The sequence below is a fragment of the Bos grunniens genome, chromosome 11, assembly GCF_055505025.1.
Source record: "Bos grunniens cultivar Pamir isolate PY7600 chromosome 11, Bosgru_T2T1.0, whole genome shotgun sequence".
Lineage (NCBI taxonomy): Eukaryota > Metazoa > Chordata > Mammalia > Artiodactyla > Bovidae > Bos > Bos grunniens.
This window is the reverse complement of record NC_141175.1, coordinates 74,816,588-74,841,454: the sequence shown is the minus strand read 5'-3', so window position 1 is coordinate 74,841,454 and position 24,867 is coordinate 74,816,588. Positions and strand designations below refer to the sequence as shown.

General features: G+C 35.7%; 1 protein-coding gene across 20 annotated transcripts in view; it reads right to left on the bottom strand.

Moving 5' to 3' along the window:
• The window catches only part of NRXN1 (neurexin 1), a 1,228,058-nt gene that overhangs the window by 635,736 nt on the left and 567,455 nt on the right, over positions 1–24,867 (bottom strand). For 10 of the 20 annotated variants that reach the window (XM_086326953.1, XM_086326956.1, XM_086326960.1 and 7 more), the window contains one exon: positions 3,447–3,569. In XM_086326953.1, coding sequence (XP_086183079.1) covers positions 3,447–3,569 — 123 coding nt within the window. Of the gene's footprint in view, positions 1–3,446; positions 3,789–23,450; positions 23,478–24,867 lie in introns of those variants that run through there. The other 10 variants (XM_086326949.1, XM_086326950.1, XM_086326952.1 and 7 more) reach the window with 2 other exon arrangements.

Genomic DNA, 24,867 nt, shown 5'->3' with positions numbered 1-24,867 from the left:
CCAAAATAATTAAGTAATTATACCTATTTGAAAATACAGAAACTTGTAGGTCCATATCAATAAGGAAGGAAGGAAAGAAAGGAAGAAGGGAGGGAAGGAGATAAGGAGGAAGATGGGGAGAGAAGGAAGAAAAGAAAAGGAAAGAAAAAAGAAAGAAGGGATAGCTCTTGTACACAGTAGAATGCTAAGTATTGACTCTAAACGTGGAAAGAGTAATGGGGTTTGAAAATAATCATTTATAACTACTGTGTTAAAGACTGGATCAGGAAAAATCTTCAGTAGGTGATAATCTGGGGCAAATATTTGAGGAAGATATTACGATATTTTCATTGTCTTAATATGTCTCTCCACAGACAGTTTACTAGTTGTAAGGGAGTAAAACATATTAATCATACAATGGAGAAACTGGGCAACATATTGGCCAAGTGTTAAAATCAGGAGTCAAAAGATATGGATATCGTTTGTCCCCAGACAGGATACTTTAAGAAGATCACACAATCATCAATGTGGTATTTCATCCAAGAATGTTAAAACCTGAATTCAATCATCATGAAACATCAGATAAGCCCAAAGAATGACTGTATGTGGATAAAAGATCAGAGGACTATATATCTTTTTAATTTGTCAATGTAATCAAAGACAAAGAAAGTCTATGGCAATGTTTTCAATTAAAGGAGACTAAAGAGATATGAGCACTAAATGCATTTAGTGTATATAGAGGTGAAAATGCTATAAAAGACAGCATTGGGTTACCTGACAAAAGGGGAATATGGGTGAGAGGACAGATGAAATATATTGCGTCAACGCCAAATCTACTGACGTTAGTAGCTCTTTGTTCTGTAAAGGGATATTCATACCTTTAGAAAATGTGCACTGACGTATAATATTTACAGTGAAGGGCTATTAAGTATATAACATTCTCACTTGGCTAAGAAAAAAAAAGTGAAAATGTCAAAGCAAATGGGATAACATGCTCACAATAGTAAAAGTATATCACTGTCGTTTTACTTTTGAAATTTTTTATAAACTTGAAATTATTTCTAAACAAAACTTTAAAAAAATGTGTTGCCCCAGTCTTTTGTTTCTATACCTTCTTCAGCCACTGTAGTTTAGGACTTCACTGCTTTACATTCTGAAGCATTTAGCACATTGCCCAGAATTCATATTGCTCAAAACATATTCTCAACTCATTTTCCAGCTTAAATGCAGTGACTTCCCAACTGCCTGAAAACCTGTGAAATATCAACTCCTTCATTTGGAGCACTGACCTATTGGCATCCAAGGCCATTCTAGCCGTGTCCGCTGTCCTGTGGTTACATGAAACAAAACAAACCTTCTCTGCTGCCTGAACACTAGTCTGTCTAGCCTCGTCCAAGCCATTCTACCCTTCCCCGCATAATCTTATCTGTATTATCCTTTCTTTACAGCGTTCAAATATTATTGATTGCCTTAGCTATTCCTGAAATCTTTAAGCTCTTCTGAACCTCAAGAACATGAATTGTTTACTCAACCTTTTAGTACATCATATACTATCCCAGAGGATAAGTGTGATTTTGATATGTGTTTTTTATATATATATATATATATATATATAAAATCTTCATAAAATCATGCTATATCTGAGAAAGTACTTATCATAGTCATATATATATAAGTATATTAATAAATATAAATAAATGAACCATGAGTTAAAAGCAAACAATTTTTTTAAAGTTAACAAACAGAATTAAAAAAAAAAAAAAAAAACACCTAGGCTCTCTCTCAGTTCTGGTAACAATGGCATTTCAAAGTAACATGTATACCTGTGGTGGATTCATTTTGATATTTGGCAAAACTAATACAATTATGTAAAGTTTAAAAATAAAATAAAATTAATTAAAAAAAAAACAACAACAAAGTAACATGTCATTTTACCTCTTTGAGTCTCAGCTTCCTGTCTATAAAATGAGAATGCATCTACCCTGTCAATGTCATAGGGCTGTATGAGATTTGAGACAAACCTAAGGGACTAAAGAATGTTCTACTGTGACCTTCACATGTCCTTGTCTCTGGCAGTTATTTCTTCCCAACCTCTTATACATGATCTCAGATCCTAATTTCTGCCCCTTTTGATAAAACCCAGACTGTCCAAACAATGGATGCTAATCTACATAACCAATTTACACCTCTTCCAAGAAGTGCCTTTACCAAAACTAGCTGAACTTCAGCTGACACTCCTGCCAAAGCCCTATAAAAATTCTGCCTCCCTTCCCTGAGTTCACACAGTTTCTTTAGAGACTTATGTCTGGCAATTTTGAATACAGGCTTATGCTAATAACTCCCTGGTTGATTTTCTTCCTGGGAGAAGAAAATGGCATAACATAGCAGTGGTTTTTAAATGCCAATCCATGGGCCAGCTGTTTTAGAGTTCTTTGGAGAGATTTTGAGAAATAATACTAATGGGCTCCTCTCACACTTTCTGTGGTGTCTGGCCAGGAAATGATCCTGTTAAAGCTCTTCAGATGATTCTGAAACAAAGTAAGTTTGCTCCCACATGAAGACAAAAGTTTTGCAAAGCCATAAAGGGCTAACGAAATACAAGACAGTGAGAGATCTATCGGTTGGTAGTTTGCTTCGTCTGAACTGCGAATGATTCTCTTAGAAGTTAAAATCCCATACACATTATTTCTTCATTGATATAATCACCCGATCTCTGAGAATGGAAACCCCCTTGAGACTGAATGTAGAACAGACATTTCTGTGCTGCACAAGGACCATCTTGCATCTTGCACTAAAATAATTAACAGGGAGATGTTCTCCTAAAAAACAGGGAGCTAATATCCCAGCGGGTCATATGCTTGAAGTTATTTTCAGCAGAGAATAAAGGTGAGCCAATTCCTCTTTCATTTGGTTTCCCTCTGTCGCTGGCGTGGGCCTTTATATTCCTCGCCTCAGTCAGAAATCCACAAATCAGGGACTGAACTTGACATTCTTAACATTAGAGCTTAACCAACAGAGCTAAATGGCCAAAACTGATCTATCATAGCTTAAAATAAAAACCAGTTCACCTGACAGAATGCCGGCGTATCTATCAATGTATCCAGAAGCTAAAAAGTATAACTTGCTGCTGTTCATCGCCTAAATATATAAGGAGGAAACTGAACAGGAAGTGGCCTCCAAACAATAACTTCAATATTTTATGAAGCCCTGAGATATTTATCAAAGCATAAAATTAAAATATAACTTCTTGAATTATTAAACGGAAAGGAACATGACAAAAAATTGTTGCTCATTTGAGAGAAAAGAAAACAACATGCAGCTTATTAAATTTAATTGCTGCTGGAAGAATTTGAATAAGAAATGAACTGCGTCTATTAGCTTCAAGTTATTCATTTGGTTTTCAAGGTCACCTGCAAGAAATAGGAAAGTCTAAAGCTTCAGCAAAGGCAAGGGCGATAGGGCTTTACCTGTCATGGCCTGCTGGTCATCCACCGTTAACTTTAAACTTTTTCCTCGGCGAACCACACGCACTGTGTGCCATTCGTTATCATTGAGGTTATAGCCAGCAAAAAGGGTCTCGGGACCTTTGCCTGTAGAATATGCCAAACAGTCATTATGGACACTCAGAATCAGTCGAGCAAATGAACCTCACAGAGAGTGAGAGAAAGAGACAAAGAAAGGGGGGAAGCAAGGGAGAGGGAGGAGAGAGAAAGGAATGAAAGAAAGAGGAGAGAAAAAGACAGAGGGAGGAGAGGCTGGCTGGATCAATTCTCAAGCCCATTAGAGTCACAGCAAGCAAGGAAAATTACCAGTTAATAGATATTCAGGTGTAACAGTTTAAGAAGAATCTTTAACATTATGCATCAATCAAAGACAAACAAATGCACCTGTTGTCATAAATAGGCACACTCAACACAGCAATGCTCCCAAATTTGCACAAACTTTTCCCTCTCTCAGAAATTTTCTTGTTTTGCACTATCTCTTTTTTCCTTTTTTTTTTTGGCTAATGAAGTAGATAGCAGTCATAAGACATCTTCTGACCTTGGGGAGAGATCTGACCCTAGGCCATTATCTAACAATTTTCAATGAATGGCACCTGGTTGATTAGGCCCTGGCAAGGAGGTTGCTCTGGGTATTAGATTGTGTGATGACTGCTCTTTGCACTTATTATCATGTACCTTCAATATTCACCAGGCTTTTAAATTTCTGGAATGTGTCTGAGAACTAGTGAAGGCCCAGAGAGTGGGTATGGGTAAAAGTACTGACTCTTAAGAAGTGAAGAAAGTGAAGAAAAACACTGTCCATAAAGGGCCAACTGTTGAGTGGGAGGGGAAAAAATGATTAAGCAGTGGTACGAGGAAGTGATTTCCAGCTAAGGACCAAAGGAAAAAGAGCCAGAAGTGTAAGCAACTGGAAAAGTAATTGCAAGCGAACCTATGTAAACTTGTGCAAGTTGAATTTAAGTTGGCTTAGGAGAAGGAAATGGCAACCCACTCCAGTGTTCTTGCCTGGAGAATCCCAGGGACAGAGGAGCCTGGTGGGCTGCCGTCTATGGGGTCTCACAGAGTCGGATACGACTGAATCGACTTAGCAGCAGCAGCAGCGGCAGGACAGAGACTATATCAGAAAGTATCTGTTGACGTTATTGAAATGACAAATTAAACAAATGTCTCTTACACATAAAAACAAAGGTAGGGAAAAAAAGAACTTTTAATAGAACTGAAAATGTTTTATTAAAAATAAGCCTTGCTAATAATCTGATATTTTGATTCATTTTAAAAAATCATGAAGTTTTTAATGATACATCTTTTGGTGATGGATTCCCCCCCACCCTTTTTTTTAACGTACTGACATTTCTTGGTAAACTAAAATGACTAAAGACATGACATTTAATTATACGACTTTCAGTTGATTCAGGATCAGGGTGGGGTTCACAATTTCTTCCACCAAATTCTACCAGACAATCTAGCCAATGTCCAAAGATCATAGGATGGTGTATGAAAATACCAAGAAGAAGGAGAGAGAAAAGAAAGAAAAATAAATTAGGGAACTAAGTACTAGAAGAAACCTAAGCAGTCTGTCCAACAAAAAATCACTGCTTTAATACTGCAGACTACTATACTGATTTCTCTCTTAGAATGTTATTGATGAAACAAGTTCTGTCTTCCTTGTTTGAGGTTTCTTTGAGGCTTAAACTGAGCCAGTGATATAAGTTAAATTTTGCAGGATGAATTGCCTCCTGTCTTGGGTTTCCCTGGTGGCTCAGATGGTAAAGAATTCACCTATAATGCAGGAGACCTGGGTTCAATTGCTGGGTCGGGAAGATCCCCTGGAGAAGGGAATGGCTACCCATTCCAGCATTCTGGCCTGGAGAATTCCATGGACAGAGGAGCCTGATGGGCTACAGTCCACGGGGTTGCAAAGAGTTGGACACAACTGAGCGACTAACACTTTCAATTTTAAACAGAACCATCATTAACATTAGTAAGCATTTCTTTTGTTTCTTTAGAGAAGTTAAATCGCATCTGGACACACAAATAAAAACTAGTTTAGATAGAAGAGTTTAGAGAGATTGATCATTAAATAACTAGAGGAAGCCTGTTCAACAGCTGCAGTTCAACAACTGCAAAAATGCTTTGAGACCAAATGTTGAAAGCAAGTCCCAGGATCAAAGGAACTCTTTCTAGTTTCAACAGTGAAGTGTTTAATAACTGCAGAATCTTAGCATCCTACTGGCAGCAAGGGACATTCTGAGTTTTGATCTTTGAAAAGAGAATATATCATTTTTAAAGCTATTTTTATAGGGTAGATCTTATTTCTCTTAGAAATGTGTGCTTTTGAAGCAGTCTCACTCCCATTCTCTTAATTTAAGTGTTTTGTCAAGAAAAAGAAGCATAGGGGTGATATCATCATTATACCCCATTCTGGGCTTGATCTTGCGGTGAAATCATAAAGCTTTATCCATGAAACAATAATTTCCATAACAACAGGCACAAAATCCAATTAAAAATAACCCTTTGGTTCATGAAAATCTCTGTGGACCAACTTCAAGCTCCTTCCCTGCATTATTAAAAATGTGAAGAAATTGATTTTGGAAGAGGCTTTTTTTAAATGCACTTAATATTCTCAGTTTAAAACAATGTTATTTATGTGACATGAAGTGTCATGGAAAGTGAACTGGACAGGGAATTAAGGATTGCGGTTGCTGGTCCTTATTTGCTACTGAGAAGGAAGTTGGGTCCTGGTAAATGTTTGTTATGTACCAGGCACTTTATTAACTTATTTCATCTTTACCTTATTATCATTTTGCTGGCATGAAACCGAAGGCCTAGAAAGCTAAAACAACTCAGCCCAAGGTCACATAGCTAAAATGTGATAGACATGTCTTCTCTCCTAGGTCTGACCTAGGATAATTTATCCTCTGTTGAAATTTTGAATTTCAGAATCATTTGTCCCTACGGCAGAATTATAGTCATTCATACCATTAGTGATCTGAATTCCTTTTAAAATTTCTTTTTCCTTTTAGGATATCAAAACATATCTCATTGATTCTAACCTTTCTCCCAGCATCAATGTGTGAGCTAGGGAGGGAATAGTCACAAAACTGTGGCAGTGGTTAATTATTATTTTTAAATGGTGGAATTATTTTTTTTCCACCTGTAATCTCACATAAAGAATATAAAAATCACATAAAGGGGAAGTTGCTATTCTGTTAAAGAGGCAGGCCAACTTGTCCCCTAAGGCATCACCCAGAAGCCCTGGACTCTGCAGAACCCTCTGGGGTTGAGGGGGAGGCGGCGGGGGGAGACACTCATTTCTTTCTTTAGGAAAATGATGAGCTTATTAGAAAACTCCAGCAAAGGCTTTTAAAAATCATTTGCAAGTAACTTTTTCTTTTCAAAGTTAGATTAAGAAAAAAGATTTTTCACTGAATTAAAAAAAAACAATTTTTCTAGAACATCATTTATTACAGTACCAAGGTCCACAGTTATTCAAAGCTACTTTTTAGTCTACCTACATTATCAACTCTTTAACATGCATTTTCAATACTCTTTCTAACTGCAAAGTCCAAATTCATAAACTCTTTCCTGAAGATTTTATAAGCTATTTCCTCTTATATCATGTGAGTTATAGAACTGACTGCCTTTCCTTATCTCTTTCTATTCATCATAAAGTCAAGATTCAGGGTATATGCTTACTTTCAGCAACTTGATTCTTTCTTTTCTTAAAAAAACAAAAAAACTGAATATTGACCTTTCTCCCTAATTAATCATTTAAGTTATTTTTGCTAATCACTTTATATTCTATTTGAAAGTATTTTGTCATAAATCAATAATGAATTTATTTAATGAAGAAAAGAATAGCTTCACATGGATGTAGAAATAACTAATTCAACTCTCCCATTTTATAGATAGCTCCATGGGAGGTTAGTTGACATGTATGTATACAACATCACTGATCATTTCAGATATTATTGCAAATGTACTTTAAATTTATTTTAATATTTGTTTCATATTATTTCATGAATATTTCAAATTTACTTCATATTCAAGATGTATATAATAGCAATTTTGGATACTTTTTGTAAGAAAGCTTTCTGTGCAAATGTCCTGTGAAGTATATTCATTAGTTTTTTTTTTTAATGTAGGGGGGAAAATAACATTAAAGGACAACAGTGAAGATTAAAACAAAGCTAAGAAGTCTAGGAAGCAATGTGATTAAGGATGTCTAGTAGACTATAATGACAGGTGTCCCTAGAGTTGAAAGTTAGATGTAGCTTGAGAAAATCAAACCCAGACCTACTATATTTTGATTTTTGATACTGGATGCTTGGGACTGGTGCATTGGGACGACCCAGAGGGATGGTATGGGGAGCGAGGAGGGAGGAGGGTTCAGGATGGGGAACACATGTATACCTGTGGCGGATTCATTTTGATATATGGCAAAACCAATACAATATTGTAAAGTTAAAAAATAAAATAAAATTAAAAAAAAAGTCAAAGAAACAGATCAAAAAAAAAAAGAATTAGTGAAATGGGGGGGAGATATAATAGTCTAACTCAAGGAACAAACTAATAGCTTAAAACACAAAAAGAAGATAAAGGTAGTTGGTCATTATTTACAACAGAAGATGCACAATAAAAATAAAACCTCTTTTGGAAAAAAAAAAGTTCCAGACTTGAGGGCTGCAAAGGTTAGACTCATTGCATACCCTTTAGGTAGCTATTTCCTTCCACTGGTATTTTTTAAAGATGCTAACTACAAAAATGGGTCATCCGTATGAGGTACCCATTTCTCACTATAGTTCAAACTAGTTGGTTCTAGATTTCCTTTTTGTTGCCTTAAACAGTAAATGTAAGTGATTTCTATACGTAACAACCTAGAAATTTGAGAAGCTAATCTGTTTTATCAATTAAGCTATTTAAATATGGGGATTTGAATAAGTATTTCTGCAAAGCCACAACCCAGCAAACTGCATAGATGATGGGCAGGTAGGAATTCATTTAGTTTGCCTTCTAGAAATGATCTATCTTCATTTTATTAAGAATAGGTTGTGCCTTTTCAGCCACAGCTATGTGGGCTAAAAATGGGCATCACATGAAAGTGGGGTTTCTACAGTACTTCTATAAACAATAACAAAAAAATTCACATTGCCTTAGGGATATAAATTGGTTCTGTCTTTATATGTAACTCTTTTTTTAGATCATTAAATTGCCTATAGCACCCAGCAATTGAATTAGAAGTTATTACAGCACCATACATCTTAGAATTATGAAATTTTGAAACTGAATGATCCATGTTATAGAGAAGGCAATGGCATCCCACCCCAGTACTCTTGCCTGGAAAATCCCATGTACGGAGGAGCCTGGTAGGCTGCAGTCCATGGGGTTGCTAAGAGTCGGACACGACTGAGCGACTTCACTGTCACGCATTGGAGAAGGAAATGGAAACCCACTCCAGTATTTTTGCCTGGAGAATCCCAGGGATGGGGGAGCCTGGTGGGCTGCCGTCTATGGGGTCACACATATTTGGACATGCTGAAGCAACTTAGCAGCAGCAGCAGCAGATCCATGTTATATCTGCTGTTTATCTAGTCTCATTTAACTAGTCTTATTCATTCTGGATTATGTGGTTCCCATGTGCTTGTGCTTAGTCACTCAGTCATGTTCAACTCTGCCTATCCATTCTTCAGTGGATCTTCCTGACCCAGGAATCAAACCCAGGTCTCCTGCATCGCAGGTGGATTCTTTACCAGCTGAGCTAGCCTACTAATTTAGTTTAAAAATTATTTTGTGCCAAACACTGATCTCAGCATTGGGAATGTCCCAAGTTAGATTTTCAAGGAGCTTTCTATAACTTACATTCTAGTAGATCTAATAGGGATCAAAATACTTCTGGCAATGGACCAAATGAAGCTCTGGGAGTTGGTGATGGACAGGGAAGTCTGGCGTGCTGCAGTTCATGGGGTTGCAAAGAGTTGGACATGACTGAGCGACTGAACTAAATTGAATGGACCAAACAGTAAATATATTCCACTTTGCCAAATTTGGTTGTCATTGCAATTACTTAACATTGCTATTGTAGTGCAAAAGCAGCCATAGACTATACGTAAACAAATGGATATGGCTTTGTTTCAATAATTATTTGTTTAAACAGTAGGCCAGCTTAGTTCTCAGGTCTTTGTACGAGACACATAAATAAACAGACAAATTCCCTTTTCTTCTGCCTTCACATTTAGTATTAAAGATATAAGCAATGGAAAAATAGTCATGAGTTTGAGTCCAGAGACCGGAGTTTTAGATTGACTGTGGCCATTAACTCCAACATAACATTAATTATTGGAGAAAGAAATCACAACCCACTCTGGTGTTCATAACTGGAAAATACCACGGACAGAGGAGCCTGGTAGGCTACAGGCCATGTGGTCGCCAAAGAGTCAGACACAACTTACCAACTAAACAACAACCTTAATTATTCTAACTTTGTCTAATGCTCCCACAGCTCTTGGTCTGAGTTTTCTTATCAGTAAAACAATGACAATAACAAAAACTAAGAACAATTTTAAAAGGCTGTAAATGGCATAAACCAACTGCAAAGTCCTTCTACTTCTAAAATGTAATTACCTTTCCTGTTCTACAAATTTAGAATAGCAACTTTCATTAAATGCATGACATTTGTGTATGTGTATAAAATTAGGTGTCTATGTATATCAAAATTTCCAGGTATTAAGCTTTATTTGGCAGTTGACTTTGAGGACTATTGCCTCCAGTGGGAGGCAGGACCCAGTGGGAAGCTGGAAATAAGCCTTGTCATTGTGACAATAATAGGAAGAGAGAAAAGGCAGGAGAAACAGAAGCAGGAACCACCGCTGCTGGGTGCCTGAGTCATGGCTCCTGGCAACAGCACTTACACCTGGAAGTGACAGGAGGATGTGTTTCTCAGGTTGTAATTATGACACCTTCAGCCTGCTATTCGACTTTGCCATTAGTTTCTGGTTTTAAAATAATTACTTTAAAAAATAATCAGATTGCTCCTTGAAGGACCAACAGAAATGAAAGAAGAGTCATTCTTATTAAATGTTTCTGTTTTATCTTTCTCAATTTTTATACTGGGCTGGGAGCAGAATTTTTTGTTTTTATTTCCACATGAATCAGTTAGGAAAGCTGATTAAAATTAGAAACATAAATGGCACTGTCAGATTAAGATTTTTTTTTTTTTTTTTTTGCAATATACTAGCCTTACAAGAGGAAGGACCAATTAAATGATTTCTGAGCCTAGTAAAGACATGCAACTCTTGTTCAAAATGTAGTATTTCAGAACAGTGATAGCTAAGTATTTACCCAAAAACAGGCCCTTCTAAACACAGAGCCCTGGGTAACTGCACAAATTGCATGCTGTTTGAGCCACCCCTAAAGAGGAGTTGAAGTTTTGTGCTTATTTATTTTTAAAGTTTTCTTTTAGTTAGCTCTACATTCAGGAATATGCAGACAAGACTGCATTTATCAACATAAGAGGTGAGTTACATCACCCTCCCCAGTTTGTGAGCCCTTAATGGCAAAGCCTCTGGGGTATCAGAAAGGCTGTCTGTCTCAGAGCTGTCTTGTTGGCCAGGTCTGGTGCCAGTCATGACCTGGGTAGACCAATCATCCACACAGCCGTAAGGCTGATGTACCAGCCCAGTCACCTAACTCTTCCTCTTCTCTAATCCTCCTCAAGTTCTCCTCAATTTAGCTGATCCTTGAGAACTATTGAGAATGTTTTTGTATTGTCGTTTACTGTATAGGAAAAGAGACATTTATAGACTCCTAAGGACAGATACATTTCTTTATACTAAAACTATTACAAATATTCCTCCCTAACTAAAAAGTGTGCTCTGTGTGTGTGCTGTGCTGTGCTAAGACACTTCAGTCGCGTCTGATTCTTTGTGACTCTATGGACTGTAGCCGACAGGCTCCTCTGTCCGTGGGATTCTCCAAGCAAGAATTCTGGAGTGAGTTACCACGCCCTCCTCCACCAGGGGATCTCCTGATCCGGGGATCAAACGGGTGGGCGTCTCTGATATCTCCTGCATTGGCAGGTGAGTTCTCTACCACTGGTGCCACCTGGGAAGCCCAACTAAAAAGTACTTTGAGCAAATAAAATAAAATTAGACATTAAACTTGGTTCAAAAATGAACAGTAACAACAGAAGAAAGGCATTTTGTAAACTTTAAAAAACCACTGGAGAAATGAAGTAGTCCCACACTAATCAATTTCACTGTATTTACTTTGGGTAGATTGCTATTTAAGTCTTTTCTTTCTTTTAAACTTTCTACAATGTGTATATCTTGGTCTGGTGCATGTGTTTTAGATTCACAGATCCTCTGAACTTTTATCCTAGTTCCATGAGTTACTAGCTATGCGATCCTGGTAAATTATATAAATTCTCTGTGTCTCAGGATTCTTATCTCTAAAATAAGCTAACAATAGAGCCATTTTACAGTATAAATTTAAGGCATTTTAATTATTTAAAACAATGCCTAGTGCATGGAACACCTTCGTTTTTAATGATAATAATATCATCAGTATCATATTGTCACTATTGTTATTCTCCCTTCGTTGTTGTTGTTGAGTCACTAAGTCATGTCAACTCTTTGTGACCCCATGTGGACTGTAGCCCACCAGGCTCCCCTGTCCATTGGATTTTCCAGGCAAGAATACTGGAGAGGGTTGCCATTTCCTTATCCAGGGCATCTTCCCAACCTAGAGATCAAACCCACGTCTCCTGCAGTGGCAGGCAGATTCTTTACCACTGAGCCACCTGGGCTTAGAACTTCAGGAAAAATACCCTAGGTCCTATTGTTCAGTGCCTTGAATATAAAAGCCATGCTTAATTATTTATTGAATGAATAAATCTGTTTAGATTTTGTGAACTTTTTTTTATGGTGGATTGAATACCTCTTGATATTGAATTAAGCCAAACAGTTAATGAAAAGTAACTCCATTAACTTTTAACACCAATCTTCACTCAGAAGTGTCAAAAATAGAAAGTTTCATCCCCTTGTTTCCACATTTGGCAGCATGGAATCTGATAAGTCCAAGAACTGGAAAACTTGGGCTACTCAGTTATCTGGCTAATTATTTAGACAGCTTTTTTGCTTAGTTTCCTTGAAAATAAATTTAATGATGTGTACAGTCTAGGAGAGCAAAATATCCTGAGGCTGGTAGTCAGTAACTTCCAAATACAAAGAGAGTAGTTGGCTTAGGAATGGGGGACTCAAGGCTTAATGAGTATTTAATTATAAGAAAACACAGATCTTGTGTGCAAAGAGGTCTGACCTTGGAGAGCTACTGGAAATACCGTATGGAGACTCCTCTGCCATTTTCCTAACTCATATCAACCCTATTCTATCATCTACAAAATAAACTTTACTATATATAGCTGCCTCCCCCCTTGTTTCATATCTGGCTAGATATCTTAGCTCTAAGCAAATAAATAGACAAGGTTTATAAGAAACATTTAGCCTTTACACACAACTTTGACATTGATTGTACCCATTTATGACAGATCAGGATAAATATCTCTGATGTAAATCATTTTCAATGTAAAAAAACATACATTTTAAGAAATACAATTTACCTTTTAAGAATACAACTGCAACACAGTAAAAAATGAACACAAATCATATATTATTAAAATAATGTTTTAAAAGAGCTCTTTTAAAATCTAATCTAGCTCAAGTGACTGGTTTAGGAAGAAGCATAATAAAATAAACCTACTATAATGAAAGGAAAAATCTGGACTGTGACTTTATTTTAAGAAAAAAAGGCCATTTCCAAGAAAAGCTTATCACATTATAGGATAGTCTGCATGTATAAAATTAAGTACTAAACAGTTAATATGATTTTAAGTAAGCATTTTAAACTGAAAATATACTGAGCCTTGGTGTAACATGAGAAGAAAAGGATTATATTGATTTATATTGACAGAAATTTAAACAAGTATTATGCAATTCCTATACAATGCCAAACTATCTAAATGAAAACAAAAATGAAAAAGCATACACATATTGAGCATTTTGAAATTTATAAATATTCAATTTGACATCTCATAAACAAAGCCATGAATTGCAATGACAAATGCAAAGATGCTAAAATTAAATAATTTCTCATCCAAATACAGCACTGTTGCAGAATTTATTTTTATGAGAAGATCAAGAAGAATGTACATTTCTGAAAAATTAAAGGAATAATTTAATACTATAATATTATTACTAATACTAATATTATAGTACTATTAACACTATAAGTGTATTTGAATATCATTAAATGTGAGACTGACTTAACAAAATTTTGCTGTCACTCAATACTTTGGGGGTATTCTTGTAAAAACCTTCTCCCAGAATAAGAAGCACATTAGGAAAAAATCAAAATAAAAAGCTAAGTTTCTGTCTTTAAGTTTTTGTTCCTTTTCATTTCACTAGGAAATCACAACAATGCTTGAAAATCTAGCTTTCACTATTTGTGGTAAACATTACAATATCTATTTTTTTAAAAAGCAAATGCATTCTCAGAAATATGATAAAGGATAATATGTCTTTAGGACTTTTGAACTATAGAGTCTCATTTGTTTTGATCCTTTTTTTCTTTTTTTCCTCAGTGAATGCCCCAAAGAAAGCTATGAACAAATGATACGTGATAATTCATTCATCTATCATGTAAAAATGAGAATGATAATATAAATTGTTTTCAAAGTATTAATATGATTTCCTGAATTCTCTATTTTGAATTTTATTATTGCAATAACAAATAGAACTAAATTTAATTTTTCTTTTATTGTACTGATAATTAGCCTATTTATCCGGCTAACTTTTAGTCACTAATTTGAGTGCTATGATTCTATTTGACCATTTATTTTAGTAATTGGTAAAATACTGGATTACTCCTTTGTTTGAAGTTGGGACAAAGTCTTCTGAAGTGAACGACACGCCTTACTAAACAGGAGCTATTCTAAGATGGTGCTTGCCCACCTATAGCAATGGCTATTAGCAATTAAATCTTATACCAGATTAATTTGGTTAATCTCAGGAGAGAGCGTTTGGAGGTTCCCTGAAGCTGGTCAGCCAGCTGCTAGAAGAAATGTTATATTTGTGTGCTTGCTCCTTGTCAGTCTTGCTACACTAAGATTACTTTAGTTAGGTTTTCATTTGAGTGAGTTAGTGTCACTGATAATAACTTATACCAGTGCAAAGTATCTTTTCATTTACAGTTATTCCAATCTAGTTTGTTTTTCAAGATCGTTCTCACAGATGCTTCTGATCAGTGTTCATATGATTGCTTTGAGGTCTCTGATGAATCATGATAGAATTTATTTTTGTACATATATGTTTTCTCCCTATTTTATTGTTCTTCAGCTGGCTCAGTGACCTCGATCTGCTTCATATTACTTCAGTATAAAATCTCAAGTAAGCAATGGATCAGATTTTTCAGTGCTGCATGCTATATTTACAAACTGGACATATTGATATTTTTTTCAGTATATTATTAAAGTAAAAAAAAAAACTGTTGCAAAACATTTGCACACCATGACCCTATATTTTTAAAGAAACACATATAACATATTTATTTCAATAGTATCATGCATAAAATATTTCAAGTCTTATATTTAGACTGACCTCCTGGGAAGGGTGATGGGAGGGTGAAGAATACTCACAACTGTATGAATGATGCATTCAAAGAACAATCCAATACTAAGTACAATGAAAGTAACAGTAATTGAAATGTTCTTAGAATTTCTTACTTTACCTTTGGGAAATGGTTTTCATAATGTACTTCTTACCCATCTTGCTCTTTGTTCCCATTGGTCACAAGTAAGAGAAATGGATAAGATCTCTGAGCAACCTGAACATTTCAATCTCCAACTTTTTTATGGTTCCATGCATTTCCCCCTGATTTAAAGAGCCTTGCTCACTTGACTTACGTACCATTTGTCAGTAATGTGTTGAAGAAATTATAATCCTTAAGGGTATTTCATGGTTAAAGTCAAAACACTGTTAATCAGACAGCCTGAAGAAGAGATGCTTGTGGGGGAAGCCCACTGCTCCTACATTACCCTGGATGTGCGTATCTGAGTCTGTGGCCCCCTTCTCTGTGGACACTACACTGGATCACCAGTGGGCATCTTCCCCCAAAGTTAAAGTCTGGTCAGTGGCTTATGAGGTGACATGACTTGAAAGCTCTGCTCAACAGAGCAAGGATAAGTAATGAATCCACTAGATTCTCTTTCTAGGGGAGTTTGAATACATAGCATACATTTAGTCAACAGTTTAAGGAGCAGCAAAACAAAACAAAACAAAACAAAAAAAAAGCATGCACAGGAGGAGGCAGTAGACAAATAACCATGATCCAGGAGACACCCTGGTAAGCAGAAGACACAAAAAAGTAGAAGCTATGACCAAGCAGAAGCAAGTGAGTAGAGAAGAGAGGAAACCAAACAAAGCTCAGCTTGAAGGCTTATATTAATCATGTCTGATATATGGTTAAGTCGACAAAACGTCTTTTAAATTATGCATCCACTTTAGCAGTTAGCAGATACATAATTTCTATCTAGCGACTAAACGAGGAACTGAAATCCATGGTTATATTATTTGTTTCCATATTTTCTGATAGGTAAGTAACTGATGAAGTGTAAATTGTTAATGGCTTTGAGAAAGATTAGGAAGGCAAAACTTCTTGAAAAATTGCAATATATTTGTTAAATTGCAATATATTCATATATAAAATATTAATATATTCTACAAGTCTACACTTGTACAATGAGTTATTTGTGTGGCACTATGTATCATCATTGAACATTAAGGCTGTCCTAAGGATTAGAGGCTGTTTTAAACAGAAGTTTTGAGCACTTTTTAGTCTTTCTGAGCCTTTAGGATTAACTGTCTATGAACCTGAATTATAGAGGCACATAAGTACAAAAGTATGCTCCAAATATAAACAAATAAAAAATTATTGTTTTCTTTAAAATAAATGAACTTCTAATCATATACCTCACAATGAGACTGGCTAGATTAAAAAAAAAAACAAACCTTAATAGTAGCTGCTGCTGCTGTTGCTGCTAAGTCGCTTCAGTCGTGTCCGACTCTGTGCGACCCCATAGACGGCAGCCCACCAGGCTCCCCCGTCCCTGGGATTCTCCAGGCAAGAACACTGGAGTGGGTTGCCATTTCCTTCTCCAATGCATGAAAGTGAAAAGTGAAAGTGAAGTCACTCAGTCGTGTCCGACTCTAGCGACGCCATGGACTGCAGCCTACCAGGTCCCTCTGTCCATGGGATTTTCTAGGCAAAAGTACTGGAGTGGGGTGCCATTCAATGTCTAATTCATATTTTCACCTTCAATTTTTTGGATCAATGATAGCTTGTTAAAATGCTACCTCCCTATCAAAAAACAAACAAAAACAATGCCAAACTCTAACCTATGAAGGAAATGGCAAATGTTTTAGAAATCAACTCTCTAATAGCACAATAGGAACCTGTGATCAACAAATTGTGGTCTCACAATTTGTGACATTTTGTGGTAGAAAAGAAAATTTCCTTTTCCCAGAAGCCAAGGGAAATATCAAGTTCAGAATTTTTCTTCTGAAACATTATAGGCTTTTCTGACAATTTCTACTGTGGCCATAGTTACAATGGTAACTTTCAACAATGAAAGAGAATTTGATGAATTTGGTTAACACAAATCTGGAATTCTGCATTTCTTTGAGCACAGCCATTTGCCATTGTAATAAGGAGATGTTCAACTGACTAAATTAATAACTGAGACTGATTTCATATGAATTCTTAACCTGCACCAAAACAGCAATCTTTTAAAACACTGAAGCATTTTATATTTGCATGTAAGCAATAAGCCAATTAACTGTTCACTAAAATAGACCCAAGTCTTCTACTTACCAAGCTTTCATACGATGATTTTGCACAATCTATGTAGTCATTAAATGTGCATTCTTTATGATTCTCTTAATATTAAGAGTGGGTAATTCAAATGGGCTTTCCTTAAATTTTATTCCAATTTTGATATTTTTCTAAAGACACTGCCTACACAATGGGCCTTAAGAAAAAGACTCAGCTTTTGCTTCTTTATTTGTTTTTCATCAGAAATCTATGGTCTCTTTATTTTATATGTAAATTCTCTTATATTTTTGTTGAAAATCATTCATAAACATTCTTTTCCTTTCCTTCATATATACTTTAAGCTTTAAAAATGACAGCAATGAAAAACAAACCAAAAAAACTGCCCTTTTCTGTATGTATATATTTATCTTCCTTTATTCCTTGAGATGGAGAAGGCAATGGCACCCCACTCCAGTACTCTTGCCTGGAGAATCCCATGGATGGAGGAGCCTGGTAGGCTGCAGTCCATGAGGTCGCTGGGAGTCGGACACGACTGAGCAACTTCACTTTCACTTTTATGCATTGGAGAAGGAAATGGCAACCCACTCCAGTGTTCTTGCCTGGAGAATCCCAGGGACGGCGGAGCCTGGTGGGCTGCCGTCTATGGGGTCGCACAGAGTCGGACATGACTGAAGCGACTTAGCATTCCTTGAGCAGCTCCTATCCTAGGTGGATGGACAGCACCAATCAGTGAGAAGCAGTGATTGACGGAACTCTTGAAATCAAGGATGGTTGTGTGGAGGCAGAGACAGAGGCTCCTTTTGCAGTTCTCTGCTCTTCAGGCACCAGGCAGCTGCTCTGAACTGAATATTTGTTTCATGTTAACAAGAGTCAGCCTCATGAAATTGCCTCATATCTTTTTAAGTAGTCTGCCAAGTGGCAGCCTGATCAAAGCAATCTAATATGGCTTAAGTGCCACTGGTTGACATTTTGCATTCTTTTATTGCTTTCCATTTTTATCTACATAAAAAAAATTAGGATAACTAATATCCAGTTGATCTTTTCATTCTGGTAATAAAATGATAATACAAAGATCTTATTATCCACTCTGGGCATCCATCATAGTACATTTTCCAATAACATATTACTCAGAGCATTTCTTCACTATACCCAAGTCTTGGCCTTAGATTTTCTTTCTTTGCAATCCTTAGACAATGAACTGCCAAAAAAGAAGCTGAACTTCAACCCTTGACACTCTGCCCACATTAACACCATCTCCAATTTTATTATCTCTGTGTCTTAAATAAATCATTTTCTGTAAGAAGCCAAACAAAGTTGGAAGTTCTGCCTACTGGGATATTTTTTTTCACCCCATAGAGCTTTTTATTTTTGTAAGAAAACAAGAAGAAGGAGAACAAGAGAAAACAACATTGGAAATGGAAAAGTAAGATGAGTAAATCTTGGTAGGAAGAAAGAGCAGGTGGGCAGAAGAGATCCATGTATAAGGATTAAATAAACAATAATAAACAAGCAAAATAAACATCAAAGACCATGGTTTTATTAAAATGCATGTTTATGTGAATTCAGAGGTGGCTACAAACCTTCCTGTGGGCAAGAAGGATATTCCATAATTATGTCGTTGACTTGACAAGACAAAAAAAAAAAGGGAAAGACAACACTAACAAAAACAAAAATCACAAAATCCTCCTTGCATCTGCTACATATTTAAAGTAGTTATTTATATGACAACTAGGACTCACTTATAGTTGATAGGAGCAAGTTTAGTTTTCAAATTTTCAATATATTTAAACCTTCAAAGATTATAACAGTAACAACTTGTAAGGTTACTAAAAGAAGAGAAAAAAAAAAACTGAGACTATTAAAACATGCAGTATACCACTACAGATCCCAAATTATCAGAAAAAAAAAAAAAAAAGAAACACATAGCCTAATGACTTTGGATATATTGATAATTGGGCAGCAAATTTGAAAATGAGACTCTCTTGGTCACTCTATCTCAAGCTACATACTTTGGCAGACAAAGAAAATGCAGGATAAAACCAATGTCATTTCTATTATAATAATACTACAAACTCTACTAATAATACATTTGAGAAAATTTCACAGGGAGTAGAAATTTTCTTTTGTACTCTTTACACTTTTTAAAACACTTAGGTCAATTAACACTATGGGCTAGGGAAGAGACCCTCATACACTCACTTTTCATGCAAATAATTAATGTGTTAGTCACAAAGCACTATTCTGTCTGACTTGGCCTCTTTTAGTAACAACTTAGTATTAGTGTATATCTCTATAGTATATAACTATGTTTGTAAAATCATCTATAACCAGACCTTTTTTCATTAATCAAATAATTGTTCTTTATGTTAAAAGAATGTGACTTTACAGTCCTTTCCCATCTACCTTTATTGAAGTAAGTTTCACTGTCCAGGGAAGACATAATCTGCAGTAAAAGATGGTGGTTCTTTTAGCAACTTCCATATAAAATTATTTTATGATGGTAGATTGTGGTTCTCCATATTGGAATTGACTGAGGAGACAAGAATAATCTGACTATCCTGGATAGATGAGAATGGAGGGCTGTAGATATAATACACTTCTGTGTTTGCCTTCCCTTCCATAAATTTTCAAATACTGACCTAATCTAATACCAAGCTGTAGATAACAAATATATCTTAGCAATGAAATAAGCTGATGGACATCAAAGAACTGAGTCTGGTCTGGGATTGTGTGCAGAGACATTCCATTTGTAATCAGAGAGATCAAATCATACATTTTGACACTGACATGACTGCTATTCACAGAGATGGTTCTTAAAAAAAAAAAAAAAACCCTCTCCCCACATGAAAATAAGCTTTTTATTTTTAAATAAAAATGGGCTATTTCCTTCCATTTAAAAATTCTTGACAGCTCTTCTATTACGGGAGGGAGGGATGGTGGCAACAAAGGGTTTGACAGAGATAGTTCCTGAAATTCAAATCAGCCTTTTCTCAAAAGAACCTTAACAAAAGACTTTGCTCTGCCTGTCTGTGGAAGAGAGCATCGCTGCATCTAAACTACTGATACCGGAAGGGCTGAAAAAGAAATATATCTGCCACCTTGCAGTCCTACAGGTCTGAAGACATGCAACGCAGCTAGACCTTCCTCCCTCCTCACCTCATACCTATTCTTCAGTAGCAAAGACTGGAGAATCTGATGATACATGTATTTTCTTTTCCATATGAAGTAACACCCGCCATAAACTAAGGGAAGGGAGGATTAAAAAGGATGGAGCGATTATAGGAAACAGCAGAGCAACTCTGTATAAGTGTAGAGAAATGAGAGATTCCCATTCAAAATTAATGATTTATCATTTACTATTAATTCTCAAAGTATGATAATTTTTGTTACCATATGTATATTTCCTGTGGAAGCTGTCTTAAAGATATCAACTGAGGTATTGCATATTAAGCTCACAACACAGCTGATATCTTAGGTATGGTATAATTTTTAGATGGTGGTGGTATAAGTTTGTGAGTTAGTAAATGTACATTTCAGTTTCAGACAAACTCATGGCTTGCAGAGGATAAATGTAATAAATCAGTCTTTAATTAAACTACAAGTTATACTGAGATACAAGTATTTTATTTATATTTCCTTATGAGTATGAAATACAGTCCAGGTGGAAATCTCTGCTTATTTAATCACTGTGAGTTAGATTTGCATTATTTAAAATGTAAATTCCTCCCTATCCTCAAAGTTGATTAATAACATGATTTCTTGATGGAACTTGGAGTTCTGGGTATATCTGCCCATTATTCCCCATATAAAACAAAGGCAAAGAAATAAAAACATTACCTGATCACTGAATGTTCTTTCCAGTGACTGCTGTCAAGTTAAGGCATTTGCAGTCCTGTCCGCAGTATGCACTGAAAGCTCATAATCATTGGTTTAATTCAAGTAAAATTAAGGGTAAGATATTTTCTTTAAAAAGGGAAAAAAAATCCACTAACCATCAAAGACCTTTGTCCTCAAAGTATTATTTTGTGAAACATCTAGAGAAAATATTATACTTAGTATCAGTCTTATAATAATGAGCCAAATAAAGAGAAATATCTAACAAGGGTAATTAAACCATAAATGTGTATTTTAAAATGATAGAGCTAGAGAACATAGAAGCACATTTGATGGGGCAATTTCCATTAAATACTAGAGTTTATGTAGCCACATTTTGTAAATCTAAAAACCCATGCATTATTGCATACCTAATATAAATAAAAATAAAGCATAAGTCTAGAAAGAAATAGTTTCCTCACATGGATTTTCTAAGATCCAGGAAGCATCCAGAACATCTACCGCTGCCTTGAGTCACAGATCTGGCCTCGGGAAAGGGTTTTGTGGGTCGTTACTTTGCCTGTATTTACAGTCCAGAGGTGAAAGCAAGCTGGATCATGGTCTCAGACTGCTAAAACTGGGCTGCTTTTCAGAGTGGGGTAGAGACGGAGTTTGAAAGGAGACGATGAATATTTGAAAAAATTCCACTTGTGTGAGATCTCTGAGAGATTAGTTCAGGAACTACAGTCTGTTTGAGATGATTTTTAATGCCTTACTGCTGCTGCTACTAAGTCACTTCAGTCGTGTCTGACTCTGTGCTACCCCATAGACAGCAGCCCACCATGCTCCGCCATCCCTGGGATTCTCCAGGCAAGAACACCGGAGTTGCCATTTCCTTCTCCAATGCATGAAAGTGAAAAGTGAAAGTGAATTCGCTCCGTCGTGTCTGACTCTTCGCGACCCCATGGACTGCACCCTACCAGGCTCCTCCGTCCATGGGATTTTCCAGGCAAGAGTACTGGAGTGGGTTGCCATTGCCTTCTCTGTTTTAATGCCTTATATGACAGTTTAACAGCTTTTTTTTTTTTTTTACCAATCATGATTCTATTACCTTTTTATTGTTATGATTGGAAAGACAGTATTTTATGCTCCTTTAAAATGAATATTAAAATATTTTAAAGACAAATCTGAGTTATCAGAAGCATGCTTCATAAGCTTATTGCTTTTGTAAGCTGAAGACCACCATTTTGTTTCTCAGAGGATGATTTACTGCCATTTGGATACATAGCCAAAGGTTTTGGGAGTGTATTCCATCAATTCACATTCAGCATTTTCCAAGGATATAAAAAATATATCTATATTTTACTGAATAGGACAATGAAAGATTAGAAGCTTGTTAGAACCATTCTAGTTAAATAGCTAACAACTTTTTTTATATTGGAAGAGATTCCTTAATGTGGTCAGCAAAACCTGGAAAAGAAAAACCTAAATATTTATGTAAATAAATAAATTCACTCAAGATAATGCTACAACTCAAAATAAAATCACAGTCCTTACATCCTTTCAAGTTCTCTAGTCCAAATTAAAAAAAAACTCAGTCCATGCATCTTTTCTATCTCATCACTTGGCATGCATATCACAGATTTGAAGGGTTTTGGTTATTTTTGCAGATATATGATTAGGATGTAAAAATTCATTATGTAAATACTCTCAGTAAACCAGAAAAACTCTTTAGATAAGTCATATTCTGAATATATATACATGTACATATATATATATTTAAAACTTGGAAAAACACACATTTTTTAATGTAAAACTTTAGTTGAATTTAGAAGAGTTCAATAGTAAATTGCAAATGAAAGGGATTTTTTCCTATGTTTGATTTAAGAGATAAAAACAGAAAGTGAAGGAAATTAAGACCCACAGCATTTTATCCTAATTTGGTTATGAAGAGAACTACTGGAGTCCAAGATTTACCAAAATACAAATGCTGTCAGCTTTATCCACAGGTCTACAGAGGTGTTGGTACCTTCTGTTACAGGATATTTCTCACCTCTTTTTCCCACTTAGAGGTAGGAACTGCAGCAGGACCGTCTTCAGCTGGACAGATTTCAAAATGAATTTTTACAACCCAGATGATGGACTGGTGTATTTCAAAAGTGAACTCATGAGTTTTATAAACAACTTTCTCTTGCTCTCTCTTTTGTTTTTCTTCACTAGCTACATCATAATGGAGGAATAACATTTTAAAAATTTTGAATAGGCACTTACTGGAATTACAGTTAATCCTGATACAATCTAGATGGGGAAGAATAGATGAAAAATGAAAATTTATCCTTCAAGGTAATAGCTGCAGACATCCAATAAAATCACAGTCCACCCTTCCGGGGACAGACACATGCAAATATGGCCACTCCATATCATTTATTCTTTACATACTTCTAGAACCCAGATTCTTTGTTATAAAACTTCACCATTGGAAACAACGGGAGAAGAATTTTTTAAAAAATGGCCAACTCAAACAAAGCTACATGGTGACAAATCTAAGTGAAATAAAGAATTGTTAACTGTCAAAGATGCTTGGCTTAGACTGGCTGCAGCTTTCTTCCCATCTGTGAAAGAACAAATCATTGTTTACAATTTAATTAAAAAGTGCTCCGTCACAATGGGGAACAGTGCAAGCTCAGCTAGGCTCAGACATCTTGGACCTCCAAAATCTATTATCCCGCAAAGGCCAACAGAATGCTTTAGAATTGTGGTGGTCAAATGGAGAGCTAGTTGAAATTATTCTTATTTCACTCTAATGTATTTATTATTATTGTTGTTGCTGTTGTTACTATTACTTGCTTGGACAAAAAAAGGTAAACAGCCAGGAGTTAGCTGGATTCCATGCCTTGTATTAATTGGAGAAAGAAATAAACACTTTGTTTCCTTTAGAAACTCTAGTGGCTAAAGAGTAGTGTCATTCCCGGGAGCACGTAGGCCTATTCCTCTGTTAGGAGCTAACTATGTTATCTCTATGTAATAAGTTTCATGGTTATTATTGCTATTGATTTTTCTTTTCTTATACTTTCTTCTTATATAAAAGCAGATTCTCCAAGAATGGAATATCTGATCTGAATAGCATAGATTATAATTATAAGGGTTATCTTTAAAGGACCATGTGGGGTGTTTTATGTTTATTTTATATGTAGATAAATATTTGTTGGATTTGGTTGTTGTATTGAATGCCTTTGGGGAACATGAAAAACACAAACCTAGATTCTGTTTCCATATAGCTGAGTTTGTCATGTGTCGTCAACCGCATCAGAAAAGTGGTTGCAAACAGCCAAGGATCAGCATCTACACAACTCTTTCCACAGAATGCTTTGCTGTTAGAAAATTCCCATGAGTGTGTTCACCTCCTCCGGCTAACAGCCCCTTTACTGAAACTAGGCAATTTTGATGGGCTTGTAGTAACCTATCATTGTCACTAGAGGGAACTCTAACAGAAGAGTAAAGTATTATGTGTTCTTCCGTAAAAAGAAAAACAACCTTATTATTGGACTTTTAAACTTAATGTTAATTGAATGTAATTGTATGAAACAAACTACTAATGAAATAATTTTATATTTTATGAGCTACTATTCTGCCCAGCAGAGTTTGATATATGTGGGGTTTTCACAAATGCCACATACCTCATCACATT